Here is a 26,963-nt window from a genome sequence, read left to right on the forward strand (position 1 = left end):
CATAATTCTTCTATGAGGTCTGGTCCTTCTCAAAATCACAATGCGATGAAAATTATAAAACACATAGACATTGGTTGACAGGCTTGTTTATGTAAAAAATCCACAGTTCAAAAAATAAAATGTATGTAGCCATCGAGTAAACATTGCTTTATTTATCTAACAGATAACATTTTTCTTCTGTATGTGCGGTAAAGCTAAATACAGAGTGCCATGGTGGTTTCCTTTACGTAGACAACAGTATATTTTGGGAACCCAGGAAATCAGCAGTATTTTGCAAGCTGCCAAAAATATTACAACTGTAAATGTATAGTTATTATCACAGCTGTACAGAACGCCTTCTTTGGTCATAGCATAATATATGTAGTTTTGATAAACCTTCATTTTCCTAAGAAAGAAATATCTGCAGTGGCTACCACAAACCACAAAGACACAGCCAGACATATTTTGCGAAAATTCAGAGAAACTTTAAATTTATAATTAAAGTTGTATCCGGGCTTAGAAAAAATGACCACTTTCTTCCAGAAACAGCAAGACTTTTGTTCTCAGTTTGGGTATGGTTTTGCAGCTCAGTTCTAGCAAATGAAGCTAAATTGTAATACCACACACAACCTGGGAACAGGAGTGGGGCTGTGTTTGCAAGAAAGTAACGGTGTGTTTTCTAATCCTGGACAACCCCTTTAAGCAACCCTTTTTACAGATCCTTTATTACTGAGTGTAACACACTATCCACACATGAAGCAAAAAAAAAAAAAAAAAAAAAAGGAACATATTATTATAGAAATACTTTAAAAAAATCTATTTTAACACGGATAACTAAAGTAGTCACAACAGACTAATATATCCTGCTGTCTGTAGCTCACTTGCCAACTTTGCAGTATAGACCAGGAAACAGTGAGCAAGGTCATCTCATTATCATTACAGGAAGGGACAAGTTAATGAACGTTCTATTTCACTGCTGGAGTTACAGATAAGATGCTATGCATTCAGATAAGGCTATGTATGATTTTATCCTTAAAGGGGTATCCCCATATCATTTGTATACATAGTGTTACTATCCTGTCTTACCTGTAACCCCAGCAGTTAAATAGAGCATTTGTCCCTCTCTCTTATGATAATCAGATACCCCTTTAAGATCCTGGAGACTGTAACAGTCTATGAAACTTCACTGTCAAGTAGCTGCCATTAATTTAAGCTATCATTAAGAATATCTTGCTGGACATATAATGCAGGAACAAATTTGTCACGTCCCCTACCCACTCATCAGACGAGCAGGACAGGGGCATAACTACCACTGTAGCAGCCATAGCAGCTGCTATGGGGCCCGTGGCATCAGGGGGCCCATGGCCTGCTCCTGCAATACACTAGGCCCTCTGAGCTGTCATAAGTTTTTGCCCCAGGTGGCAGAGCAGGCCTCCCGCGATCTGCAAATGTCCCTTTAACGGAAAGCACCCCTGGCAAGTGCTTGCAGTTATGCAGGCATGACTACACTTGACAGCTTAGTGGTCAGTTGGGAAGGGGCAGGACCCAATTAAAAGTTTGCTATGGGGCCAAGCTATTTCTAGTTATGCCCCTGGAGCAAGGGCTACGGCAGGTATCCGCCAGGGAGAAGGGGTGAATCCGCACTTTCTCCTTGCTGTATGCCAGGGGTGCTGTGTTTGTAAATGTCCCCCATTATGGCTATGTTCACACACCTTAAAAAAAAACTGCCATAAAATTACAGACTTTTGTACAATCCCTTTGAAGGAACTCTCCTTAATGAGAGTTGGTACCCCTTTGAAATACAATCCTTTCAAAATTCACATTAAGAACACAGAGTTCTGTGTTACTAAGAAATTCACAGTTATTTGAATTATCTGTCAATGGCTCCACAGTTAAGATTTAGGGGAGATGGATGGATAGGTGTCAGGTGCAGGCTGCCCAGTTTGGGAAAGAGGTGGCTACAATTTACCCCTGCACAGAAGTGTAAATTGTAGATGAAATCTTTGCTAGTGCTGAGCTGGAGTGTATATTTTAGTGAGGACTCTGGCGGGGGGATCACATATGACCAGCAGCTCACACATAAATCTCCCCCATAAAGTGCAGAAAAACAATACACCAGTAGTCTCCAAGAACATCTGTTGCTGACTATATACCATAAATATATATACCTTGGATTCTTATTCTGTTCTCCAAATATGATATTTAATAAGTCTCTCTGCACATTTCCCAAGTGTAAAGGATGCAACCTAATTTGCACATGAATAAAAATCATTGAAGCTCAGTGTTCGAGAGGACAATAAAAATAACAAAAGTGGGTCCAGAATTGGCTTTCAGTACCCTATCCAGTCAGAAAATTATGTACAGATTACATCTCCATTATAAGTCTATGGGATTGTTGGACGGAGGTGATTAACCACAGGGAAATGAAGCACGCAATTGTGCACTTCTTCCTGCTCATTCTCCTAATCACCAGGGGGCTCAGAAGTTTTCCTTAATGAAAGATAGGGCAAATAAATGGGACATATATGTCAGAGATTACACTATCTGCTACATACTCATGGAGCACTATATCAAGCCGAAAGAGAGAAACAAGGTCGGTGAAAAACTATTTGGAGAGGTAAAACTAGCTGTAATTGCTTCAAAATCTGGCATCAAAACTGAGGATATTTTCAGTTAAAATACGTTTCACTTATCGAAAATGTTCCCTTATGTATGGAAAAGACTCCAGTAGTCCATATGTTATGAAAGAACATAACTATATATAGTGAACAGTGATAACTAAGAGAAATCCAGTATAATTAGCAAAGCACCTAAGACATATGCATACGTCATGCTAACACCAGTAATAGAATAGTCAATCCCAGAAGCCACAAGCACTGAGGCTTTGTAGCACTGTTTGATTCCGGCAATGTATACTTTAATAACGCACGTTCTGTCTCCATTTCCTTGACTATACATTTGTATTCTCCAGGGTAGCTGACTTCATTGACAATCAGCTCACAGATGTCATTGCTGGGGTCACATTTTCCCATTTCTCTGTCACCATTTTTCCACATGTAGGTGGCATGCTTTAACATTGTTGGGCATGTCAAAAAATACACTCCATTAGAGGAAGTAGGCCGATTTCCTTTTAGGTACAATGATGTTGACTCTGCTGTTGACTCTAAGGGAAGTAAAAACATAAAATAATAATTAAAAAAAAATAGCAGGTCTGAATTATTTGTGCAGCCTTTGAATTCTTTCACTGTTGGCTGAACGCCCTGCATTTATACAAGGCAATGTACAGCTGATAAGAATGATTTTTAGGCCTGAAAAAATGCAGCCAATGAACAAGCATTTCCACATACATTGGCTTATAACTAGCCTTTTACCACGGGGCAACTATTATTCTTATCAACGCTCATTTGAGAGATAACCGGCCCATGTAAAGGGGCTTTAAATTTACTGATGGCCTATCCTCAGAAAAGGTCATCAATATCAGACTGGTGGAGTGCCAGTTTGAGCTGTTTGCCAGATTTAATAAAATAATTAATTTCTAAGCATATTCTCATGCTCTTTTTTCTGTAAGTGTGGCTCTGCTCAAATTTACTTCTATGAATACATTTCGGGACAATTGGTGCAGTGTCAAATGTTAAGCCCCGTCATTCACCTCCACAGTCAGTCATGCCCCATCTTTCGGTAAGGCACAGGAATTGTGTAAAACACATAATAAATGAGCTACACTCTACACCAAGATGCACCACCTTTGGGCACAAAATCAAGTATAATTCAAATTGACAAATCTGTTTCAATCTGCTGAGTGCTTTATAAAGTCATGCAATAAACAACTGTTGGTTATTAAAATCAGGCCAACTCTCACTGCCAGAAGAGGAATACTATTGTTGCCTCCTGATGTAAAAAAAAATGGGATCCAGCAGACCAGTCTATAATCTACCATTTTCCAGTTTAGATGCTGCACCCATTGTAGTTGCTTTTGGGAATGGATGGGTTTAGCATAGACATTTCAACAGGTCTGTGCCTTTACAGCCCTATGTAGTAATGCATTGTGTGTTCTGACACCAATCATACCCAGCATTACCTGTCAGCAATTTATCCCATAGTAGCCCTTTTGTAAGATTGGTGCAGATGGCTACCCTTTACCTCTCATGTGCATCACTAAGCCTTGGGGCCCAGGACCCTGTCATTAGTTCATCAGTTGTCCTTCTTTGGACCACTTTAGTAGGTATTAATCTCCAATAAAAGCCCACAAAACCTGCCATTTTGAAGAGATGCTCTGACCCAATCGTCTAGCCATGATGATTTGGCCCTTGTCATTTAGATTTTTACACACACTGGATATTTATATTCATATATAAAACGATGTATACTCACCCTTTTCATCTTTGCATGCAGCATCCTGCTCCAGATTCTGCACTATGGACCTGTTAGGAGGGAGTGGATATATTAGCTATAGGGAAATAAATATAAGAAACAGATATTTGCCCATTTTCAGATAAATCCCACATCACGAGGTATATGCAATGGCTCTCCTACAGTTCCTATGTTTGTCAGTTAACTCTTAGCTAAACTTTCACTGTATGCACCAATGCAGTATATCATTATGGTGACCACAACGGAGATGTTCTGCCCAGACGTCAGACTGATATTGACAACTGGGCACAGAGTGTAACTGTAGGATCAAAAATCCTTTTATTCTAGCTGTTAAATCACTCAGAAATCAAGGTCAATAGCAACTTTAGTATCTAAGGAGGTTGGCAGAGATCTTTCCCTGTCTAATCATCACCCTTCCCGACACACACACACACACACACACACACACACACAGAACTTCAGAAGGTCCCTTCATTGGACTTGAGAAATTGAGATTTTTAATATATTTTAAAAAAAAAAAATCGACAGCATTAAATAAAAAACAATAACAAAAAGATGGCGGATTTGCTATTTCACCCTTTCCTTTCCCACTGCACACCCAAACAAAGTCTAAAAATGATCCAATAAATTTTGTTACTGTATTTTAAGTGCAATGTAAACAGTGGTAAAAAAAAAAAAAAAAAAAACACCGAAAACAATATAAAATAACTAACAAATAATGAATAAATTAAATGTACTGTAAGATGGTGCCGTTTAAAAAAAAACAAAAAAACACAGGCATATAGCTAAATCAATAGAAAAATAAGAAGAAAATGTAAAACTAAATGAGCCTTAACAGGTTAATATGCTGTGACAGGAATAAGTGCGGTTACTTTTAGGGGAAGTAGTAAGACAGAGTTCTGCTAACACCTTAACTTAATACCATCTACAAGCTAAATTCAAAGGTATAAAAAAAAAACTTGTGACAAGTGTTAGCTATAGCTGTACAGAGGTGGAAGTCACTGGTCAAAGCTGACTAATTTAATTAACCCTTTTCCCCCTGCACTACAGCAGCAAGACTGCAGATGTAATGTGCCACCTAAAGTAGGGCAGGTATACTGTAGGTATACAATTCCAAAAACGATTAAGATTTCTTTGCCACTGTCTACAATACGTATGTACATATGGACACTGTAAAAGGAAACCTTGTTAAACGTAGAATAAAAATCTGAAAGGCTAAACAGTTAATAAACTTTGTCCAATTAGTGCCTCATTTCCTGGCCTAACCATATTCCTGTGCTATTCATAGAGCTGGGCTGAGTATCATAATGAGTGTGTCCTAGGGTTCATTGTATGACTTACCCTTTATGCTTTAGAACTGATTCACATTTTCCTTCAACCCACCCACAGAAGGGGTCCCTTGACCTAACACAGTCTGTGCAGCTTGTATTGTAGGCAGTACAGTCATCCAGTGGTAGTACGGAAATTTCACGAGTGGTTCCCATATACACGACATGCTGCAAAATACAGTAACAGCACAAAGTATGTCAGAAACCCACCAAGCACTTCTACTACCCAGACATTTTCCTCCTTAAATGAATCACATCCTGCCAGACTGCATGAATTACTATACAATGAAACCTCTATTTGCCGAAGGATAGCAACACCCCACATGTGCTGACACATCTATAAACAAAAGGAATATATTACACTGTATAGTACACTATTATATTACAAGCTAGCAGTGAGGTATGACTTTACTATGAGAAGTCTAAATACTGGAGTGGATTTCTTGGAATATGTTGAGTCACAAAGCCTAAATAGTTACATCCTTCTGGAAACTGAGATCAATCAAGAAAGTCAGGTTTGATTAGTAAAATAATACAGGAGGATGATTTGCCGTATCTAGATAGGATCATTCATTATAATATGTATGAAAAGTATGAGATCATGCCTTTGCCCATGTAAGGCTGGGTTCAAAAACAGGGATGGAAAAACAAATGCATTTGTGTCCATCCGTTTTGATCCTTTTTTGACTTCCATTATAAAAAAACTGATCAAAATGGATAGGTTTTTTTTTAGGGGCCACAAAAGTGAGGTTGACTGCGTTTTTGTGTACGTTTAAAAAAAAAAGGATCCGTTTTGATTCATTTTTTTTATAATGGACGTCAGTGGGAAAAACGGTTTAAAACGCATGCACACAAATGCATACAATTTTTCCATCCATTTCTTCATCAGTTTTTTGCCAAAGAAATGAAAAAAAAAAACGGATTGCAAAAATATAGAATGAACCTAGCCTTAAAGCGACTCTGTACCCACAATCTGACCCCCTCAAACCGCTTGTACCTTCAGATAGCTGCTTTTAATCCAAGATCTGTCCTGGGGTCCGTTCGGCAGGTGATGCAGTTATTGTCCTAAAAAACAACTTTTAAACTCGCAGCCTGTGCCAAACGGGAGTATCTGTGCCCTAACTTTGCACCACCCTTCCGTCCCTCCTCCCTGCCCTCCTCATTATTAGAAATGCTCCAGGCAGATTGCTTACTATTCGTCAGCTGTGTCAGCCCGGCACATGGCCTGGATCGTTAAGGACCTGTGCAATGTTCAGCATGGAGAAAATGTTCCAGTGGCATTCCTAATGAGGGGTGGGGGTGGGGCGGAGGGACAGAGGGGTGGTGCAAAGTTAGGGCACAGATACTCCCGTTTGGCACGGGCTGCAAGTGTAAAAGTTGTTTTTTAGGACAATAACTGCATCACCTGCCGAAAAGATCCCAGGACAGATCTTGGATTAAGAGCAGCTATCCAAAGGTACAAGTGGTTTGGGGGGGTCAGATTGTGGGTATAGAATCGCTTTAACATGACACATAAATATTACATATAATTCTACACTATTGAGTCATCATTGTTTGTAGCACCCCTCGCTTATCACATCCTTCATTTGCGGCACTACTCACCTCTTTTGGATCCAGTTCCATGAACTGCAGTTTTCCTTTTTGTTTAAAGGGGATCACATTAAGAATGTTTAAAGCGCCATCCTCTAACTCAACAACCTTGTGTACAGTTCCATCATCTTGGACAATAAGAATAAAATAGTATATCAACACGCTTTTATCTACCCAGCTCTCAAGCAACTAAATATCATTACAAATATATGAGATTGTGCTGTCAAAGGCTAAAGCCAAATCTGAATGCATTTTTTATTAATGCATTGTACTTTTAATGCTGGGTTCACACTATGTATATTTGAGGCTGTATTTGTGAGGCTGTATAGCAACCAAAACCAGGAGTGGATTGAAAACACAGAAAGGCTATGTTCACATAATGTTGTAATTGAGTGGATGGCCATCATTTAATGGCAAATATTTGCTGTTATTTTAAAACAACGGCTGTGGTATTGAAATAATGGCCGTTATTTACTGTTATATGGCGGCCATCCACTCAATTTCAACATTGTGTGAACAGAGCCTTTCTGTGTTTTCAATCCACTCCTGGTTTTGGTTGCTATGAGGACCTGACTTGAGGACCAAATACAGCCTCAAATATACATAGTGTGAACCCAGCCTTATAGTGCAAAAAAAGTTATTGCTTAGTTTCTCTTCTACGGGCTTCTCTGTCTTGTTTAGAGTATGTTCACACTGTTCAATAGGCGAGGACTAGGTGAGGATTTGAAGTTGGCAAGGAATTAAAGCAGAATTCCGTGCTGTGAAGTTGCACGTATTCCGCGCTACGGAAAGTGAAAATTCAAAACCCGATTCACTTCTTTGGGATTTCTCCAGTGGAATACGCCCAAAAATGGTTGACATATCCGGAAAGCGGATCCTCTGTGAAATATTATGCGTGTAAATTCCACCACGTGAACAACATAGCAGAAATACCATTGAACACAATGGGACATTGCTCTGTACATATTTTACAGACGGACTTTCAGGCGGAATACGCGTTTATTTAAGCGCAGATTTCACAGGAAATTCCTTGCCTATTGTTCAGAGTGAACATACTATTAGGGTATGTTCACACTGAGTAAATAAAGCGGAATTTTGCTGTGGAAAGTGACATGTCAATTCTTTGAGCGGAGAGCGGCGGCAGTGGAGGAGCGTGCGCTCTCCCATAGACGGGCTATGGCTCACTGAGGAAGGCGGGATCCCGCAGTGGAAAGTTCCACCGCAGAATTCCGCCTGATTTACTTAGTGTGAACATACCCTTTACATTTACTCCTCTCCTAAATTAATCCTCAATTGAAATGTGAAATGTGATCAGCCTTAACAGTCAGTGATGTCAAAAGATGCAGGTAGCAGAAAAGAAACTAAGCAAAAAACATATGAAAAATGTTTTTGCACCTTGCTTTTACTGCACAAATAAAAACTGCATCCAAAGGTTTCCATAGCCTTTAAAGAGGTATTCCCATTTTCAAAATTATATTTAAATGTCTGATGGATGCAGGAACCATCTCTGGAAGTTTCTTCTCTAATTTATTAACCACGAACAGTGCTCATGAAGTGCAGCAACTCCCCCCTCCCATACCTGACCCTTCATGGGACTCAAGGTGTCAATCAAGCAGGAAGGGCAGAGAGAGAAGACATTAAGCTTTAACCCTTTAAGTATGTTTCCCCTGGAAACTGGAGTGTACACTGCAGGGTGGGATTTGCAGCAACTTGCTTTACCCCTATAGACAGTTGGGCAGTGCATAAGTAAGGTGATCCCTGTCTATCAGTGCCCCTTTTGCCACCCAAAGTACTGACAGCTCATGTGGATTTAAACATGTATTTGATTTGTGTTACCTGTGGCTAATAGGAGCACCTTATAGATCTTCTGGTTTACTGCAGTAATCTCATCAACCACTATTTTGCTGTAGAGGTTTAGATTTTGGAACACAGTCTTGTTTCCAGATGGCCACAACCAATCTGTCAGTTCTGGATAGTTGGATGCTTCTTCTGAGGTCTCTTCAGGAGTCATCTGGGGTGGTGGAAGGCACTGAGTATGAAACATAATGTGGAGATGAATACAAAAACTAGTAAAAACAGTAAAACAAATCGGACAGTAGAGCAAAGAGGTAACTTTATATGATGCAGTACTTCTAGGAATATTCAGTTACACAGTGAAATGCATTTGTGTTATAGGTTTTTATTAGATCATTTACCAATTGTTTTAATGATTGATGGAAGTGCTTGTCTTCTGAGTGTCCATCGGACCTGCTACCACTATAAGCAGAATTTTGTATCAGTGTATTATATACCATGGCATACCTGGGCTGGATCCACTGATATACTTGGAAAGGGACCAAACACAGCCACTACTAGACCATGTTACATTATGACCCATTAAAATCAATGGATCTGGTGAGGGTATACCACAGCATACTGTTTTGCTGGTTTGCCAACACATACCACCAATGTATATTCAGATGTATGCAATTATACAACCAGGCATTAAAGAGGTTTTCCAAAAAATCACTTTTCCACTATCCACACAATAGGGGAAAAGTTGAAGGTCAAGGGGGTTCTGACCTCTGTACCCCCCACTGACCCCCGTAACAGGTCCGCTGGCTCTGTTATGAATAGAGCCACGGGTCTGGCAAACGACCTGCGACTCTATTCATTGCTAAGGAATAACGAAAAAAGCCGAGTACATCGCTCTTCCGGCGTAATCTGTTTTTCCGTTGCTCCATAGAAAATAAATAGAGCTGCGCCGTAAAAGCGATGATGCACCGTACAAGCGGCTCTATTCTTAACAGAGCCGGTGGGGCCCGGTACAGAGATGTGGATAGGGGAAAAATCAATTTTCCTGGACAACCTTTTAACTTTAGAATAGGCTACAATGTCTTTTTTTAAAATAGAATCTTATGTACCTGTAATCTCTTCACATATTGTGACAAAAAAACTTTTATCGAGATTGGAATTAGGGGTTCACCTTAACTTAACAATAGATAAGCAGCTTAGTAGTATTACCGTTCCAGGGCGAATCTTTAAGTCTTTTCTAGAGGAACCAAACAAGCTTGAAGTGTTGAAAAGAAGCTCAATATCTTCAACCTCATAGGAACAAACTGCACTGTGATCCCTAAAGCAAAAGGAAAACATTATCTAGTATGGTGTGACAGAGAAAAAAGGAAGCAGCGGTGCTGCCTACAGTTATCAATCAGATTCCAGCTATCAGGTTTTAACAGATCAACTGGGCAGCTATAGAGTGATTTCCAGTTCTCTCATTCTAAAGGACTATTCACATTACAGGAAATGGAGGCTTAGTCCCAGGACATGGCACTACGTTTTAGTTAGTTGGGGTCAAACTGCCAACACAACACTGCTTTGACTTTGAGGCTCCTTGAGAGTTTTTTCCTGCAGAGCTTCATACTCAGCCACTATCTGTGCAGTGAGCATTGCACAACACCATTCACTCTGTGGACCCTGTATTCTTAGGGTAGATGATCCCCACTAAACTGAGCGTTAGATATCAATATAGAGTATGCCATCATCTTCTGTAATGAGAAAATGTATTTAAAATAACAAAGTAAAACATGTCATATTACAGCTTTCTCTGTTCTCTATTTAACACTTAATAATCCTGATGTAGTGTATATACAATAATCCTCATGTAGTGTATGTACAATAATCCTCATGTAGTGCATGTACAAAAAAGAGCAATTGCCTTTAGCTACAAGGGTCCTGATTTTTTCAGCTGCAAATTTCAGAATGAAGCTTTAATCACATACAGTAAAAAATAATGGATGTAATAATGAGTTAAAGAGGATGTACCACCAGGTACGTCCTCTTTAATCTGACCCAAAGATATAACGGCGCCGTCACAGGGAAGCCAGTGCTGCGGTCCTTTTTTGAACCGCAGCCTGGTTCCCGTGTACGGTGATGTTCTATCCATAGGTACTGGGCCGGGGCTGAAGCACAGGAGGCAGGCTGGGCCGCCCCCAGTGGGCGGAATCCCCTGCCCCTGTATGACGCGGCCTATTGATTCTAATGAAGCCCCGTCACTGGGGGCGGGCCGGCCCGCCTCCTTGCTTCAGCTCCGGCCCAGTACCTGTGAATAGAACGGAGCCGTACATGGGAAGAAGGCCGCAGTTCAAAAAACGGACCCTATCCCTGGATCAGAAAGACGTACATCCTCTTTAAAAATATGGCCGTACTTTCTAGGTAACAATTAGTCAATGGGAAATTGGCCGACAGTGCACACACCATATAGAATAATGGCTGTTATAGATTATGACCATCAAAATAATGAACATGCCTATTATTTACCACCTGCTTTTGCAAAAAAAAAATCCCACCTTTTCACACATTGTTTTATTTTTACTCAAAATAATGGCCATATTTTGGTATTATTTTACTGAGCATAGCCTGGACGTGGTGATTTATCTGATTACTATGGGCATTTTCTGTCTATTCTAGTTATTATGCCACCAATGCTCAAGGCCTACATGTGTCTAGACCTATATTCAAGAATCTTACCATGCATTTTTGAAAAGTCCAAAAATCACATTTCCAGTTTTTCCCTGAAGAAAGTAGATGTCTTGTAGGTGTGGATAATACTGGCCAGTTAATTGGTTTCCACATATCATTCGTGATTTCAGCGCCGTACTAAATACATTGCGGGTATTAGCTGAGACTGAACCGCTTTCACTCTGAGGAAGCAAAAATTTGGATTGTTGTCGTTGTGAAGAAATTTTGTAAGAAAACAACACTAAACATAATGAAACAAACTAAAATGTTGACATAAGGCAAACTGTATACCAAAAAGGAAGTGTACGTGTATAAAGAAATAATGTAGACATACGATGTAATACTGTTCTTCCCACAAGTTCAGAACACTTATATTCTCTATGCTTGGGAATTTATCATGTATTTAATTTTAGTTTCATGAATTACCAAACCTGTCATCACTCTAAAATGCTATGTTCCCACACAGTATTTGCTACCAAACCAGGAGTGGATTGAAAACAAAGAAAGGCTATGTTCATACACTGCTGAAATTTAGTGAATGGTTCAGAAATATGTCATTTATAGGAAATAAAAAGCACAGTGAATAAAATGACAGATTCTGGGTTGTTTTAGACACAATATAACATTGTAACACAATATGGTTGGTGGAAAAGATAAAGGTGTTTAGCAAGGTAAATAACTTAAAGTGTACCTGTCGTTATAACTTTTAAAATCTACAAAAAAACTGTAGATTTTATATAAAGTAAGTTTGCAATATACATTCATTACTTTTTTATAATGGAAAAAAACGGCACTTCCTGTGTTCGGACTCTTTTTTTCCCCCAGTCTAAACACAGGAAGTCCTGCGTATTGCAAGCCATCTGAGCACTCACAGAGAAAGCAGATGTTTGACTGATGGACACATTGAGCCCTGACTCTCTGTACTGGGGGGACTGCCTGTGTTTAGTCTGTTTTTTTCAACCAGCACAAGACTAAAAAGCTGCCTTCAGGAAACTGGACCTGGATTTCTGGTAAGTTCAGCTTCGTTTTACAGCGTGATAACAACAAAAATTTACAAACTTGCTTCATTTCACATCTACTGATGATTAACATTTGGAAAGTTATAACAACAGTGATACTTTAAATCGTTAATAGCAATCTTTTTAATATCCACAGCTTCCATCCTGTACAGGACACCATTAACCATCTCACCTTACAAAGCTGCGCCACCATAGGCAACCTCTTCTCCACTGTTCTGGACTCAGTATTATCCTCAGTAAAGAAGAGAAGAATCTTGTTTTGTATTTTGTCTTCTTTCTCCACAACTAGAGACTTCACGAACTTTGGACCTAATATAAAACACACAGAATAATACCTAAGGCCATGTTAACACAACGTAAGTGGTGTATTAATCACAAATGTGCCGTAATTAATACACAACTTACGTGCACTGCAGTTAGAGGGAATCCTGGCCGGAGTGTATACACATAGGGGGAGATTTATCAAACATGGTGTAAAGCAAAACTGGCTCAGTTGCCCCTAGCAACCAATCAGATTCCACTTTTCATTCCTCACAGACTCTTTGGAAATTGGTTGCTAGAGGCAACTGAGCCAGTTTCACTTTACACCATGTTTGATAAATCTCTCCCATAGTGTACACTCTGACCGGATGGCTAGTGGCCGTACAAAAAACTGACATGAATAGCGTCTGCAAAAGTCTGATAGGTCACACAATGGAGAGTGTGGCCATTGTGTTCAATGGTGAATTGAGATGCGGGCACACACGGATGCGTCTGCATCCCAATTCAGCACAAATGAAGATCATCCGGCCGGGATCATTTTCACTGACACCGGCCGTTCTGTGACACGCCAAGGTCACAGAACGGCCGTGTGAACACCGCCTAATACTGTATGTAATTGTGTTTTATCCCCTCCTACTTATGTATTATCTCTCTCTTATTTATATGATTCATCTGTACCCTTACATGTAATATACATATGTATAAGAAAATAAGTGCAACTTTGAATATAGCACATTTAATCATTAATGATTGTCATATATTATAGATTATAGATCAGAAGATTATAATGCAGTATATTAGCTGCAACCCACTTGTTCTGAAAATAGTAGTCCACCTACAGGGACTTTATCTATGTGACCTTTTTTGGCTGAATTTCCCCTTCATAAAGGGATGTACACCACCACCTTTATATAGAAAGAGAAAAAGGGAACTGAAAAAAAAAGGTGCAAGATTCACTTTTTCACTTGAGGCTTGAGGCTTGGGGGTGGGGGGTGGGGGGGCAGGGATTCAGTTGCACAGATACAGATAATCAATGAAACACATAAAATAAATTGAGTATATTACAGCCGACCTTCTGTCCATAATGTTATCAGTGTCCATGTAGTACTGTTCTGCATTTAAATCTTTACTTACGTCTCAAGAATGTATCTCCTGTGTATAACAGCTGATCACTGCCATAGAGTTTGCGGAAAGTGGTTATCATCACACTCAGGCCGTTGTTGGATTTTCGGGCCAATGTAGAGTATACTTCGCTTCCTGAAAAATTATTTATTTCCATATATAAATTTATGGATATATGTGCAGGAATAGCTAGGCTAATATACAGATAGAAAGATATTGGGGTTGAGCTTCAATATGAGATGCAGTCCATAGACAAGGGTGGTGCTTTTTAGGGGAGAAACTAGCAGACCTTATTTTATAATTTTTCTATTGGACATAATATTGGGTGCTATGCTTTAGAACACACTGGAATCATTACATAAGCGACATATTGAAAAATAACATTGTGATAAGTAAAGGGCTGTCAGAGAAATCATTCACATAAAGGAAATTAAACTGGAAGAGGGTGCATTATACTTGGTACATGAAGTTTTCGGCAATAGTCACCTGAGATTAGAATGTTATAATTATCCACTGGAGTGCGAGGAGCCAATTGTTGAGCCCAAGAATATGTAAGCTTTTGAAATGTCTCATTCTCCTGAAATACAGATCAATGTATTTATGTTTGCAGAGCTCATCTTAATTTTTAGAATTTATTCATATATAAGAATCAAAGTTAACAAAATACATCCAAATAAATATTAAACTTATCTGAATGTTAAGTCAACCTCATAGATGCTCCTTCATTAGCAGCCAATAGGGACATTAAAGGGAATATATCACTTCGATTTGTTGTTACTGATTAGGGCCACGTTCACGTTACGGCCGCTGTTTATTTACAGTGTGAGATCACACTAGAGTGAATGGAACACCTGTATACACACTGTATATACTATGGCCGGTGTTCTATGCAGCTGCACAAAATAATAGACAGGTCTATTTTGTGCAGAAGCAATTCAGTGAACAGCGGCCGCACAAGATAGCCTGTGTATGCAATGTAAAGTACTGCTCCTGGCCATACTTTACATTGTGCTCTATGGCTAATTGGAGTAGGGGCACACCCAAAGTGCCCACATTTAAATTAAAATTAAGTGAAGTTAACCCGACCGATACTGCAGAGCTGGATACTGGAACATGTTCTATATTCTAAACTGTTTCTATTTTCTGATTGTACATTTTTTGTAATTGTATTTTCAGTACACTATTATGGAGACAGCCTTTCTGTCTAAGCTGCTTTTAACAGGATTTAGTGACATACTTTATGACAAGCCTCTTGGACATTGACACAATGAAGTTGTCCAGACTCTATACTTTAAATCAGACTTAAAGGGGTTACCCGGGGAAAAATTTATACTTAGCCATGCTGCTGGGGCTGCAGGGCACATGTCTGTAATGTATACAGTACTTACTTGTTCTGCTCCCCCGCTCTACACGTTGTCAGTATTTTAATAACATCCACTGATATTCCTGTTTCCATAGGAAATGGCCAGTCGGTTTCCCGTTTCTGTTGAGAGTGGCATGTCATTGGATATTATGAAAACACCGACAGCGAGCATCACAGCAAGTCTGGTGGGGAGTGTGAAAAAATAACAGTACTAAACCTATAGCACCAATAAGCTTGGCTCTGCCACTTTTCTGCTAGATAAGTCAAAGAAAAGTATTGCTAATACGTACCATGACCCAGCAGCCAGGACTGTATGCGTTGGTACCACAGACAGTGAGTTTTCCTAATAGTTGACCCACAAATGTTACATCATTCTTGCAATACGGCTGCAAATAAGAGAAAATCAGTTTAATGGGCTGTGGAGGGCTTGTGCGCCTCCTCTCTCCGCTCCTCTCCACTCAAAGAATTAAAATGTCAATTCTTTGAGCAGAGAAGTGCAGAGAGCGGAGGCGCACAAGCCCTCCCATAGACTGCCTGTATGACATGGAGGCTGGTGGGATTCCACGGCAGAGAGTTCCGGCACGAAATTTCGCCAGTTTTACGCTGTGTGAACTGGCCCAAAGGCTGAGGACACAATGCAGAGATAGGGACAAGGTGAGCTGTTCTCCATCATGTATTGTCAGGGATCTGATCCCTTGTTATCTGCCTCCATCCTTATAAGAACAGCACAGAGAAGGAATCGCTTTCACAAAAAGATCAGTTGTGTAAAAGCCAACAACGCCAACACAGTTAAGAACTACAGTAGTAACTACTGGAGGGAAATTTATAACACAGCAACTTTTTTTTTTCAGATAATGATCTGTTATTGGTCAGCTAATATAAACATTGTTAGATTTCACCCAGTGAATAGAAATAATACTTTTTATTTGTATAGCGATAACAGATTCCGCAGCACTTTACAATTCAGTGAATGATTGTTTTAGTTAAATTTGTCCACCTTCATCAACTTTAATGTGTATTGGTACCTAAATACAAATAGTTATTTTTAGGTGGCCTCTATGAGATTTCATGTATATTTCTTGGCCTTTACAGACTGGAGGCCTGAGCCTGACTGGGATCATGCAGCTTTTTGTGCTGGCAGTATGCTATAAGGTTCCTGTTTTGGGCATGAGTATAAGACTTCATGATTATTTATTGGAAGGCAAGTAACTTACCCTTCCTTGGCAGCGAGTAGATTCAGCTTTAATCTAAAAAATAATGTAGATAAATCCTTCAGTTTAATGGATACATAGATACTATCTTGTGTTATCTTGTATAACAGTGAGAAGAGACGTATACCGTGTAATTCTTGTAATCCTTCATTGCCTTTAAATTAAAGTGATACAAAATCTCTTCTCCTCCAACGTACAAAGAATTATCTTCTGATAGGTAGAAGAAAGCATGTGCCTCCTCTTTAGGCAGAGGAAAAGACCTTTCACCTGTTGGGAAAATAAAAAGTATTAAGAAACCAACAGAACTGCTGAGACATCTAAAAAGAGCAATATATAGTGTATATCATCAAAAAATCACTTGCGTCCCTAGGCCATAGACCTGGTATTGTTTGTTCTACAAATACACACAGGTATATACAGTATAAGAAGAAACATTTGTACAATACATGCTGCGGAAACAACAGCAAATAAATGCCCGCTTACATGGAACCAGCTGTGGTGAATGATCACCGGTGCATCCGAACAATGAGTGTTGAAGATTTTTTGCTCATAATCTTTGCTGTTGACAGGGAATATCATTGCTGCTTTAATGAGAGCTGTGCGCTAGGCAGCAATGCCCTGTGTAAATTGGATTGTCCTCACTTATGTAGTGTGACATTCATCGTCTTCTCCATTCACACTAGCCAATTACTGTTACAAGATCTAAGAAACAGGAACATCGTAATCTTCGGCTCCTGATGACAGGCCTAAGGCATGACTTACACGAAAAAATTGTGCTCTTCTATTAAATGTGTCCCGAATATGTTTTCCATCCCAAATTCATGTCGCAACCAGCAATCTTTTCTGTGTGACAGTACACCTGCTCATGAGTGTAGCATCTTTGTCCACAAAAAGTGGAGTCTGGTTCTCCTTATTTGGGTTTCTCTCCATACCACAGAGCTTATTATCAGCCACTAAAGTAGCGCTATTTTGTTACTTGGGGGTAAAGAATTGTAAATTACTACTGCTACTCCAGCTTGGACAGTACTAATGCCTTTACTTTTCTCTTTATCCCATTCTATTAAACATAAGCACATGCTTTCATATTTCCCTAGTTAAGGTTTACCCTATGATTATGCCTTCCGAGGCCAGCAACCTGTCAAAATGGGAAGATGATGTATATGTTCATGAACAGGCTCAGCTCCCATTGACTTCAATTGCCCAAACTTAGTCAGCTAGTGACTAGGTTCCAGTAATTTTTGCACTGTAAGGCTATGTTCACACTACGTAAATCTACGGCCCTAGTTCTCGCCGCAGAACTACAGCCGTAGATTTGCGGGGTAGAACATAGCATTATTTGCTATGGGATCCCGGCCGGAACGTACACACATCGTATGCGCTCTGGCCAGTTCCCATACGGCACCGCAAACAACTGACAGGTCCATTATTTGCGGACGGAATTCAATGAATTCCGCCCGCAGAAGGACCTGTCAGTTCACACAGTGAAGCGAGCGGCTCCGGACAAGACCCCCCCCCCCCATGTACCACAGCTATGTGATCCATAACTAGCTGACTTTGGTTTTACAGTGTTTTTAAGAGAAATTTATACTATCAAACCCGACTCCCAAAACATGAAAAAGGGATACATGTTGTGAAGAGCCTGCACTGGCATACTAGTCCAATTTTCACTATTTTCTGGACAATCTCTGCACATTAGAAGGGTCCCTTGACAAGCTGACCATAAACCTGGCAGTGACTGTTCATCATCCTTGCTACATCTCACATGTTTACATGTGCGTCAGAGCTCTGTTCAGGGAAGGGGTGGGGCTATAGCCAAGATTTTGTCTATCCTGGCTGGAGAAAAATGTTGCTAACAGTAGTTTTTTTTCTTTTAGGTCAAATCCTGCTAAATAAATAGATGTCAGATGGAACCACAGCGGATCCCTTTATAGTCTGCCCTGAACGGGATATGTTACTCAACTCGAAGTCTCCAGTACACATATGAACAAGGCCTTAAACACTGCCCATTAAAATGCCTGGCTTATTTGTATAATAAAGAACATGTTTTCCACGGTACAAGACTTACTGATCTGCTCTCTGGCCATATAAAAAGATCATTCATAAATGACCCCATGCTATTCAGTAAAGAATCTCCTAATAGGGTATATGAAAAAATATTTTTTAAACTGGACTGTCCACCATATTTTAGTTAGAATAGAAAGGTGTAATGTTGCTCTCTGTAATAAAAGTCTAACTACCATGAGCTATTTACAACAATAGCATTACTTATACTGTATACATGACAGAAAAGCCTCTAGTCCCCAGCAGACACAGCTGTTACTGCCACCTCTGCACTCTACAACACTTATATCATTGCTGGGTATGGGCCGGTTCACACTGAGGAATTCTCGCGGATAAATTCCGCCGAATTCCGTCACTAGAACGCGCTCGCGGCCATGCGCCTTTCCGCCGGCTCCATAGACAACATTCTACGGTTCGTCTGATTCCGCTATCCGCCGAAAGAATTGACGTGTAAATTCCTTCGGCGGAATGCGGAATCAGCCTGTGCATAGAACGGTGTCTATGGCACGGGCTGTGAGCGCGTACAGGCAACGGAATTCGGCAGAATTTATCTGCGAGAATTCCTCAGTGTGAACCCGCCCTATACTAGGGAAACTAGGAGATACTGAGCCACTAAGATCAAAAAAAGAAGAGGAAAAACAGAACTTCTGCTTACACCAGGTGATGTACACTCCGATGCTCACACAGGGTGTGTTGTAAAGCAGGATATCCTATTACAGGATGTAAGTACCTTAAAAAAGGAAGTATTTATTTGAAAAGTTTAACCCTATAAGGTTAAATTATTGTTCAGTTAGTTTAGTAGGTTATATTACCAATAAGCTTCCCACTGCAAACACTGCCTAATGTTGTAGAAACATGGGCCCCCTCATCTGCCGCCATACATAGCTCTTTGCGGCTGCACCTTTTGCATCCCTGACAGCTGTTTCCCTACATTGATAGTATTATAATATGAACTCTAAAATGAAAAGAGACAATCTGACCTACAGATTCAGACAAAACATACACTACAAAAGCTTATACTGGAGTTTTTTTTAATTGTATAAAAATGTAGACAGCACTTTCTAGAAGATATCTCCATGAGGGTATGTTCACACTAAGGAATCGGCATGGAATTTCAAGCAGATTCCACATCAAAATGCATGCGGAATCCGCTTGAAATTCCGCCCGTAAAATATGAACATGCTGCTAACAGTATTTTTTTTTTCCTTAGGTCCAATTCTGCTAAATAAATGGATATCAGATGGAAACACAGCGGAAACCTTTATAGTCTTCCCTGAACGGGAGCTGTTACACAGCCCTCAGTCAAAGTCTCCTGTACATATGTGAACAAGACCTTACACAGTGCCCATTAAAACTAATGGCATATTTGTATAGTAAAGAACATGTTTTCTAGGGTACGAGACTTCTCTCTGGCCACATAAAAAAGATCATTTACAAATGACCCCATGCTATTCACTAAAGAATCTCCTAATAGGGTATATGAAAAAATATATTTTTTAAACTGGACAATCTTTTATGTAGCACTCTACCTGTAATACTGTCCACCATATTTTAGTTAGAATAGAAAGGTGTATTGTTGCTCCCTGTAATAAAAGTCTAACTACCATGAGCTATTTACGACAATAGCATTACTTATGTATATGGCAGAAAAGCCTCTAGGCCCCAGCAGACACAGCTGTTACTGCCACCTCTGCACTCTCCAACACTTACGTCATTGCTGGGCATACTAGGAAAACTAGGAGATACTGAGCCACTAAGATCAAAAGGAGAAGAGGAAAAACAGAACTTCTGCTTATACCAGGTGATGTACACTCTGATGCTCACACAGGGTGTGTTGTAAAGCAGGATATCCTATTACAGGATGATAATACCTTAAAAAGGAAGTATTTATTTGAGAAGTTTAACCTTATAAGGTTAAATCATTGCTCAGTTAGTTTAGTAGGTTATATTACCAATAAGCTTCCCACTGCAAACACTGCCATAGGCCATGTTCACACAACGTATGTTTTGTAGAAATCATGGCCGTTGTTGCAATTTGCAACAACGGCCGTGACTTATACAAAACATACGTTGCATGTGCATGAATAACCGGCCGCACAATTCTAACCGGCCGCACAAAAAACTAACATGTCAGTTTTTCATTAAATAGCAGCCGCACAGAACATGACAGTTCACACAATGGAGCGTGCGGCTCCAACTCAAGAATTGACATCAATTTTTTTGGTGGATTCCGCTAGAGGAATCCTATTGAAGTCAATGGGGCTTGAATTCTGCTCTTATTTTGCCAGAGCTGAATAGGTAAGGAATTTCAAGCAGAAAATTTTCCTCTTCAATTCCTCGCCTATTGCTTAGTGTGCACATACCCTTTCACCATAGACTATAACATATACTATTACATGGGTGTCAAACTCAAATACACAGTGAGCCAAAATAAAAAAATTGGACAAAGTCACGGGCAAACATTTATATTTATTTAAGAGCGCATGCGGCGGTCCTGGCACTGTCAGAGCAGTCAGTGGTGTGCGTCTCCCAGCACTGTGCACTATGATAAATGACATGATATATTGCTATGCCATGTCTAAACCCCAACCCATGTAACAGCCCCCCCCAATACTGCCCCATGTAGTAGCCAACCCAACCAAAATTGCCCAACACATTAACCAGCCCTCTTAACAGTGCCCAAATAGTAACCAGCCTCCCAAGTGTCCCATATAGTAGCCAGCCCTCCCCAATAGTCTCTTTTATAGTAGCCAGACCTCCCCATAGTCTCTTATATAGTACCCAGCCCTCCCCAGTAGTCTCACATAGTAGCCAGCCCTCCCCCATAGTCTCTCATATAGTAGCCAGCCCTCCCCATAGTCTCATAAAGTAGCCAGCTCTCCCCCATAGCCTCTTATATAGTAGCCAGCCCTCCCCAGTAGTGTCATATAGTAGCCAGGCCTCCCCCATAGTATGTTATATAGTAGCCAGCCCTCCCCAGTAGTCTTATATAGTAGCCAGGCCTCCCCCATAGTATGCAAAACAAGAGTCCGTGGAGCCTTGGTTGTGAGTCTCAAAGCACGGGACAGCCAGATATCTCTAGCCTGTTGCCAAGGGGTGCCTCCATGATGGGGAGAGCACCACACGACCCTGATAGATAGCCCCTTAAGTCCCACTCAGTTGCGAGTATTGGAAAATAAATAGGGAAACAACAGGGTGGCCCCTTTTTGTCAACGTCAAACTCAAGGTGCGAGTATTGCGATCATGACAAGGGCTTGCCAAGGCAGGCATCCATCCACAGACAGCTGTTTCGGGGTATTTGCCCCTCATCAGTGTGGAGCAGGATTCTGGCTGGTTGGGGCAATGACAAATCAACCAACAAAACACAGTAATCACTGAACTCAGTTCTCGCAATACTCACACCTTGAGTTAGACGTTGACAAAAAGGGGCCACCCTGTTGTTTCCCTATTTATGTTCCATTACTCGCAACCGAGTGGGACTTAAGGGGCTATCTATCAGGGTGGTGTGGTGCTCTCCCCATCATGGAGGCACCCCATGGCAACAGGCTAGAGATATCTGGCTATCCCGTGTTTTGAGACTCGACCGAGACTCCACGGTCTCTTGTTTTGCATATTTAAATTTTTTGGGGGCATCAGTGGAGACTCTTGATTGAGTACTTCATTGGAATTTTTTTCAGAGTTCAGTACTCCCCCATAGTATGTTATATAGTAGCCAGCCCTCCCCATAGTCTCTTATACAATAGCCAGCCCTCCCCAGTAGTCTTATATAGTAGCCAGGCCTCCCCCACAGTATGTTATATAGTAGCCAGCCCCCCCCATAGTCTCTTATACAGTAGCCAGCCCTTCCAATTGTCTCTTATACAGTAGCCAGCACTCCCTCATAGTCTCTTATATAGTAACCAGCCCTCCCAAATAGTCTCATATAGTAGCCAGCCCTCCCCAATAGTCTCATATAGTAGCTAGCCCTGCCCATAGTCTCATATAGTAGCTAGGCCTCCCCCATAGTCTCATAGTCTATAGTAGCCATGGAGGGCCAGATGTAATTCAAACTCTGAATTGCCTGGCGGGCCAAAAATAATGGCACCATGGGCCAGATTTGGCCCGTGGGCCAGAGTTTGAAATGACTGTACTATTATATATATATACGATTATAACAACATAACATGTCAGTTTTACCACATGGCAAATGACGTAAACACGATACTCACCATACTTTTTTTCCAAATTCACCTCACAATTTGTTCCCTGTTTCACAACATGAGTTTAGCAGAAGTCATTGTACAGGGAATGGAGCCTAAGCTCTGAACTTTAGCTATTGTGAATAGCTTGATCCTCTCTTATCTATTTGCTAGTGTCACTGTACACTGTAAACCTTTTACTGACTGTGATGAGGAGGACGACACTGCCAGAACATGCCGGCTTATTACCAGGCCTGGTGATAAGAATTCAAATGGAAAGATTTTAGGATTGTTTTATAATATAGATAGTAAAATAGAAAATATAAAAAATATGTTCAAGGGTGCGTTCACACGTACAGGATCTGCAGTAGATTTGAAGCTGCAGATTTCAAATTTGCGCCATCAAATGTGCTGCAGATCCTGTACGTGTGCACGCACCCTAAAGTGATATTGTCATAAGTGAGTGACACCCTACGTGCTGTTCTCTGTATCATCCACAAGCTTAGATGCTGCACATGTAATATATTCTTGTATAAGGGTGGGTTCACACTACGAAATCCACGCAGAGAAGTTCTGTTGGATTCCGTCGCTCGTACCCGCTCGTGGTGGCGCGCATCTTCGCCCCTGCCATAGACACCATTCTATGGCCAGGCCGATTCCGCCCATCCATAAAATGGCAGGGGCGGAGATGTGCGCTGCCGCGAGCGGGTGCAAGCGACGGAATCCGCCAGAACTTCTCCCCGTATATTCCATAGTGTGTACCCTCTAAGTCTTCTGAGTCTTCTTTTTGCTCTAAAATCCCTTCATTTTTGTGGTGGGCAGAGGCACCTAGGTGGGACTTCCCAGCAATTGGGCCCACTTTCCTATATGGATAGTGTCATCCAGGTGAGGCTTCATGGAAGCTGGGCTCCATCTCCCAGGTGGGTAGAGTTCCCACCTGTCATGAAGCCCCGCCTAGGTGCCACTGCCCACCAACAAAATGAGGCTATTTTAGAGCAGAAGACAAAAAAAAAGGAAAAAATGCTTTTTATCTACTGGAAGCTGCAGCTCAGCTCCCACTACAATGTATGACAGCTCAGCTGCAGTAGGCTCACACAGCCACCTGGTGCTAGCAACATCTGATACTGATCATTTATAATAGAAAACCCCTTTAATGGGGTTAATATTGGGAGCAGTTTGACAAGGATACCATACTTTGGGCCCACACTTGATGTGAACTGTATCTAATCATAAAATGAAAGAAACTTGTTTCCTGCTAAATTTTGACCATTTCAACATCACATTCTTTACCAATTCCTGTTATGTCATCATCTTGTTCGCTTGTATACAGAGGACAATAAACAATTAATACTGGAACAGAACCAGATCACATGGCAGATTATGTATGGAACAAGCAATGTATAGTATTGTTTTGGTTCCAATTTAGATTTTTTTATATATTGTTCTGGTCATGTTCACTGCAGCACAAATTTAGTACTGCATAGGACCCATTTACATGAGTTACAATGTTAGGCTATGTTGCCACTACATTGTTTTTCAGTAAAGAACAGACGCTGATTGCAATGAAATCAGTGTCCGTTCTTTACTGCAGGTCAATGCAATGCCGCCCGCTGTGTTAACACAGTCCTATGTTAACGTCCGTTCTTTAGAATGGGCGTTGAAATAATGTACCTGCCTATTATTTCCAGCTGTTCTAGCTGTTCACACAATGTAATGTGCGGCGGTGGCCGCACATTACATTGCAGTGAATGGCTAGTTGATTTGCTGGCACACATGACGGTACCTGCAAGTCAATAGTAAAAAGGGAATGTACTCAATGCAGCCCGGCAGCCAGCAGTTTAACAGTGTCCGTTGCTATGCAACGGACACTTAAACATAGTGTGAACATAGCCTTACACAATATGGGCAACCAAAGAAGATGGTTATCTTTGCTCTGGCTCACAGAGCCTACCACCAACTAGAACCATATGGTGTAACAACTAACTCAATGAAACCAATCAAGCAGTAGATAATGTTTCCCCTAGCATCAGTCACCAAATGAGCAAATATTTCCATTGAAAATTGTCCTATAACAATAATATAAATTTTTATTCATATAGCGCCAACAGATTCACTTTACTATTCTACTTAACTTAAAAATAACCTTGCAATTAAAAAAAAAAAAGCATAGAAAAAAAAAGAATTGTGTGTGTGTGAGGGGGGATACTTGTGTTGCACATACAGTGGTATAATTTTACAAAATGTACAGTATGCAAATACGTTTTACGTAGATATTACTTGTGACACATTTCCATTTCCCATTTCAGAAGAACAATCAGACTATTATAAAAGTTCCATACAAAACAAACATTACTACTGAAAAAAATCCCGATACCAGGGGAACTGAAACTTTTCAGATCAAGGTTGTAATAAAAGACATTATAAAACTGTAATGAAAACTAAAAAAAACATAGATTGCACCCAATCCTAAGCTTATTAGCCATGTATTAGGCTGTATTATATTTTTAATGTTCTGCTTCCAAATGTGCTAAAAAATCTGAGTGTGTAAACTACTCCTTACATTGCGCTGATGTAATTATTTCTGCTCTGATTCAGCTGTAGGTCATCGAATGATTTATTCAAAATAAATGAAGAAGAGTGCCCCATATGCCCCCTTAAACCTGCCTTTGTTTCAGGTACGGGATACAGTGGAGGGTTGATAGAAGTACAGCATGGCCACAAATAAAGAATAATCTGCCGCCACAGTCATTTAAATAGGATAATACCACTTCTACATATTTTGTGTGTTAATCCCATATTAGATTACAACCATCTGGTCAATATGTCTTTCTTAACAGGTAAAATACATTTTAGAAATACTTTTAAATGTGACCATATGAGTACAATAAAAATTACATCAGTATTATAGAAAGAAACATAATGGTCACAGCTGTCAGAACAGAGAGTTGTATACAGTTTGCGATGTACCGTCCATGACATTGACAGCCCTGTAAACATTAATAGAATCTGTAGGCAGTGTGATGTATATACTCCACTTACCTTCACCATAATGGGTTAATCTGGGATCCGTCCATATGCTGGCAAGGCTTATAGAAAGCAAAGCACAGAGATTCAGGAGAACACGTACGAGCTGCTTCATGATGTGATACTGAATGTTTGAAATAGGAAGAGCAATGATGACAGCAATGAAGATGTGACTCCCTCTGGTGTAAGCTGGGTATGCTGCTGAGTTTTTTTTTTTTTTAATAATTAAAACCAGATACTAAAACATGTTCTTTTTCTAATTGTCATTTACTTATTTCATTTTTCAGTCACCTTGCCTTAGGGTTTTTAAACAGAATTTAGCGAAATGCTTTAAAGAAAGCATGGGATCATTTTCTGGGCACGCTCTGTGACCTGTCCAGTTGTCATTCCTAAGGGATGGGGTGACTGAACTGTGTGCTTCAGCTATTGTGTGTACCTGTCTATATACTGGTATCACCTTTTTTCTATTATTCTGTCTGTGATGATGAGAACATTGCTAAAAAAGTGATCTGTACAGAGCAGGATTAGGTGTAAGCTGGTTATATACATTACATGGCACAGCTTAACATTTATGTAAGCTAAAGCAAGACTGCTCTGGCACCTGCCAGAGATTTGCAATTTACTTCCATTAAAAAAATCTCAAGTCTTCCAGTACTTATTAGCTGCTGTATGTTGTACAGGAAGTGGTATTCTTTCCAGTCTGGAGAGCAGGAGAGGTTTTTCTATGGGGATTTGCCTATTACTCTGGACAGTTTCTCAAATGGACAGAGTTGGCGGCAGAGAGCACTGTGTTAGACTGGAAAGAATACACCTCTTCCTACAGGACCTACAGCAGCTGATATATACTAGTAGACTTCAGATTTTTTTTAATAGAAGTAAATATCAAATTTTTATCAATATCAAAACTTTCTAGCACCAGTTGATATGAAAGAAAAAAAATGTTTGGTGGAAAACCC

At 40.3% G+C, this 26,963-nt stretch overlaps 1 protein-coding gene across 1 annotated transcript; it reads right to left on the reverse strand.

Moving 5' to 3' along the window:
- Positions 1-1,237: 1,237 nt before the first annotated feature.
- SEMA7A (semaphorin 7A (JohnMiltonHagen blood group)) lies at positions 1,238-26,142 on the reverse strand. The gene is made up of 14 exons (XM_069981218.1): positions 26,023-26,142; positions 16,872-17,011; positions 16,748-16,780; positions 15,824-15,919; positions 14,657-14,747; positions 14,183-14,305; positions 12,960-13,096; positions 11,778-11,950; positions 10,272-10,380; positions 9,105-9,297; positions 7,281-7,396; positions 5,692-5,846; positions 4,351-4,400; positions 1,238-3,142 (listed from the first exon to the last, which is right to left on the reverse strand). The coding sequence occupies exons 1-14, from the start codon at positions 26,120-26,122 to the stop codon at positions 2,808-2,810; spliced, it is 1,851 nt and encodes a 616-aa protein (XP_069837319.1). The 5' UTR covers positions 26,123-26,142; the 3' UTR covers positions 1,238-2,807.
- Positions 26,143-26,963: the final 821 nt, after the last annotated feature.

This window comes from Dendropsophus ebraccatus, chromosome 1 (genome assembly GCF_027789765.1).
Source record: "Dendropsophus ebraccatus isolate aDenEbr1 chromosome 1, aDenEbr1.pat, whole genome shotgun sequence".
Classification (NCBI taxonomy): Eukaryota; Metazoa; Chordata; class Amphibia; order Anura; family Hylidae; genus Dendropsophus; species Dendropsophus ebraccatus.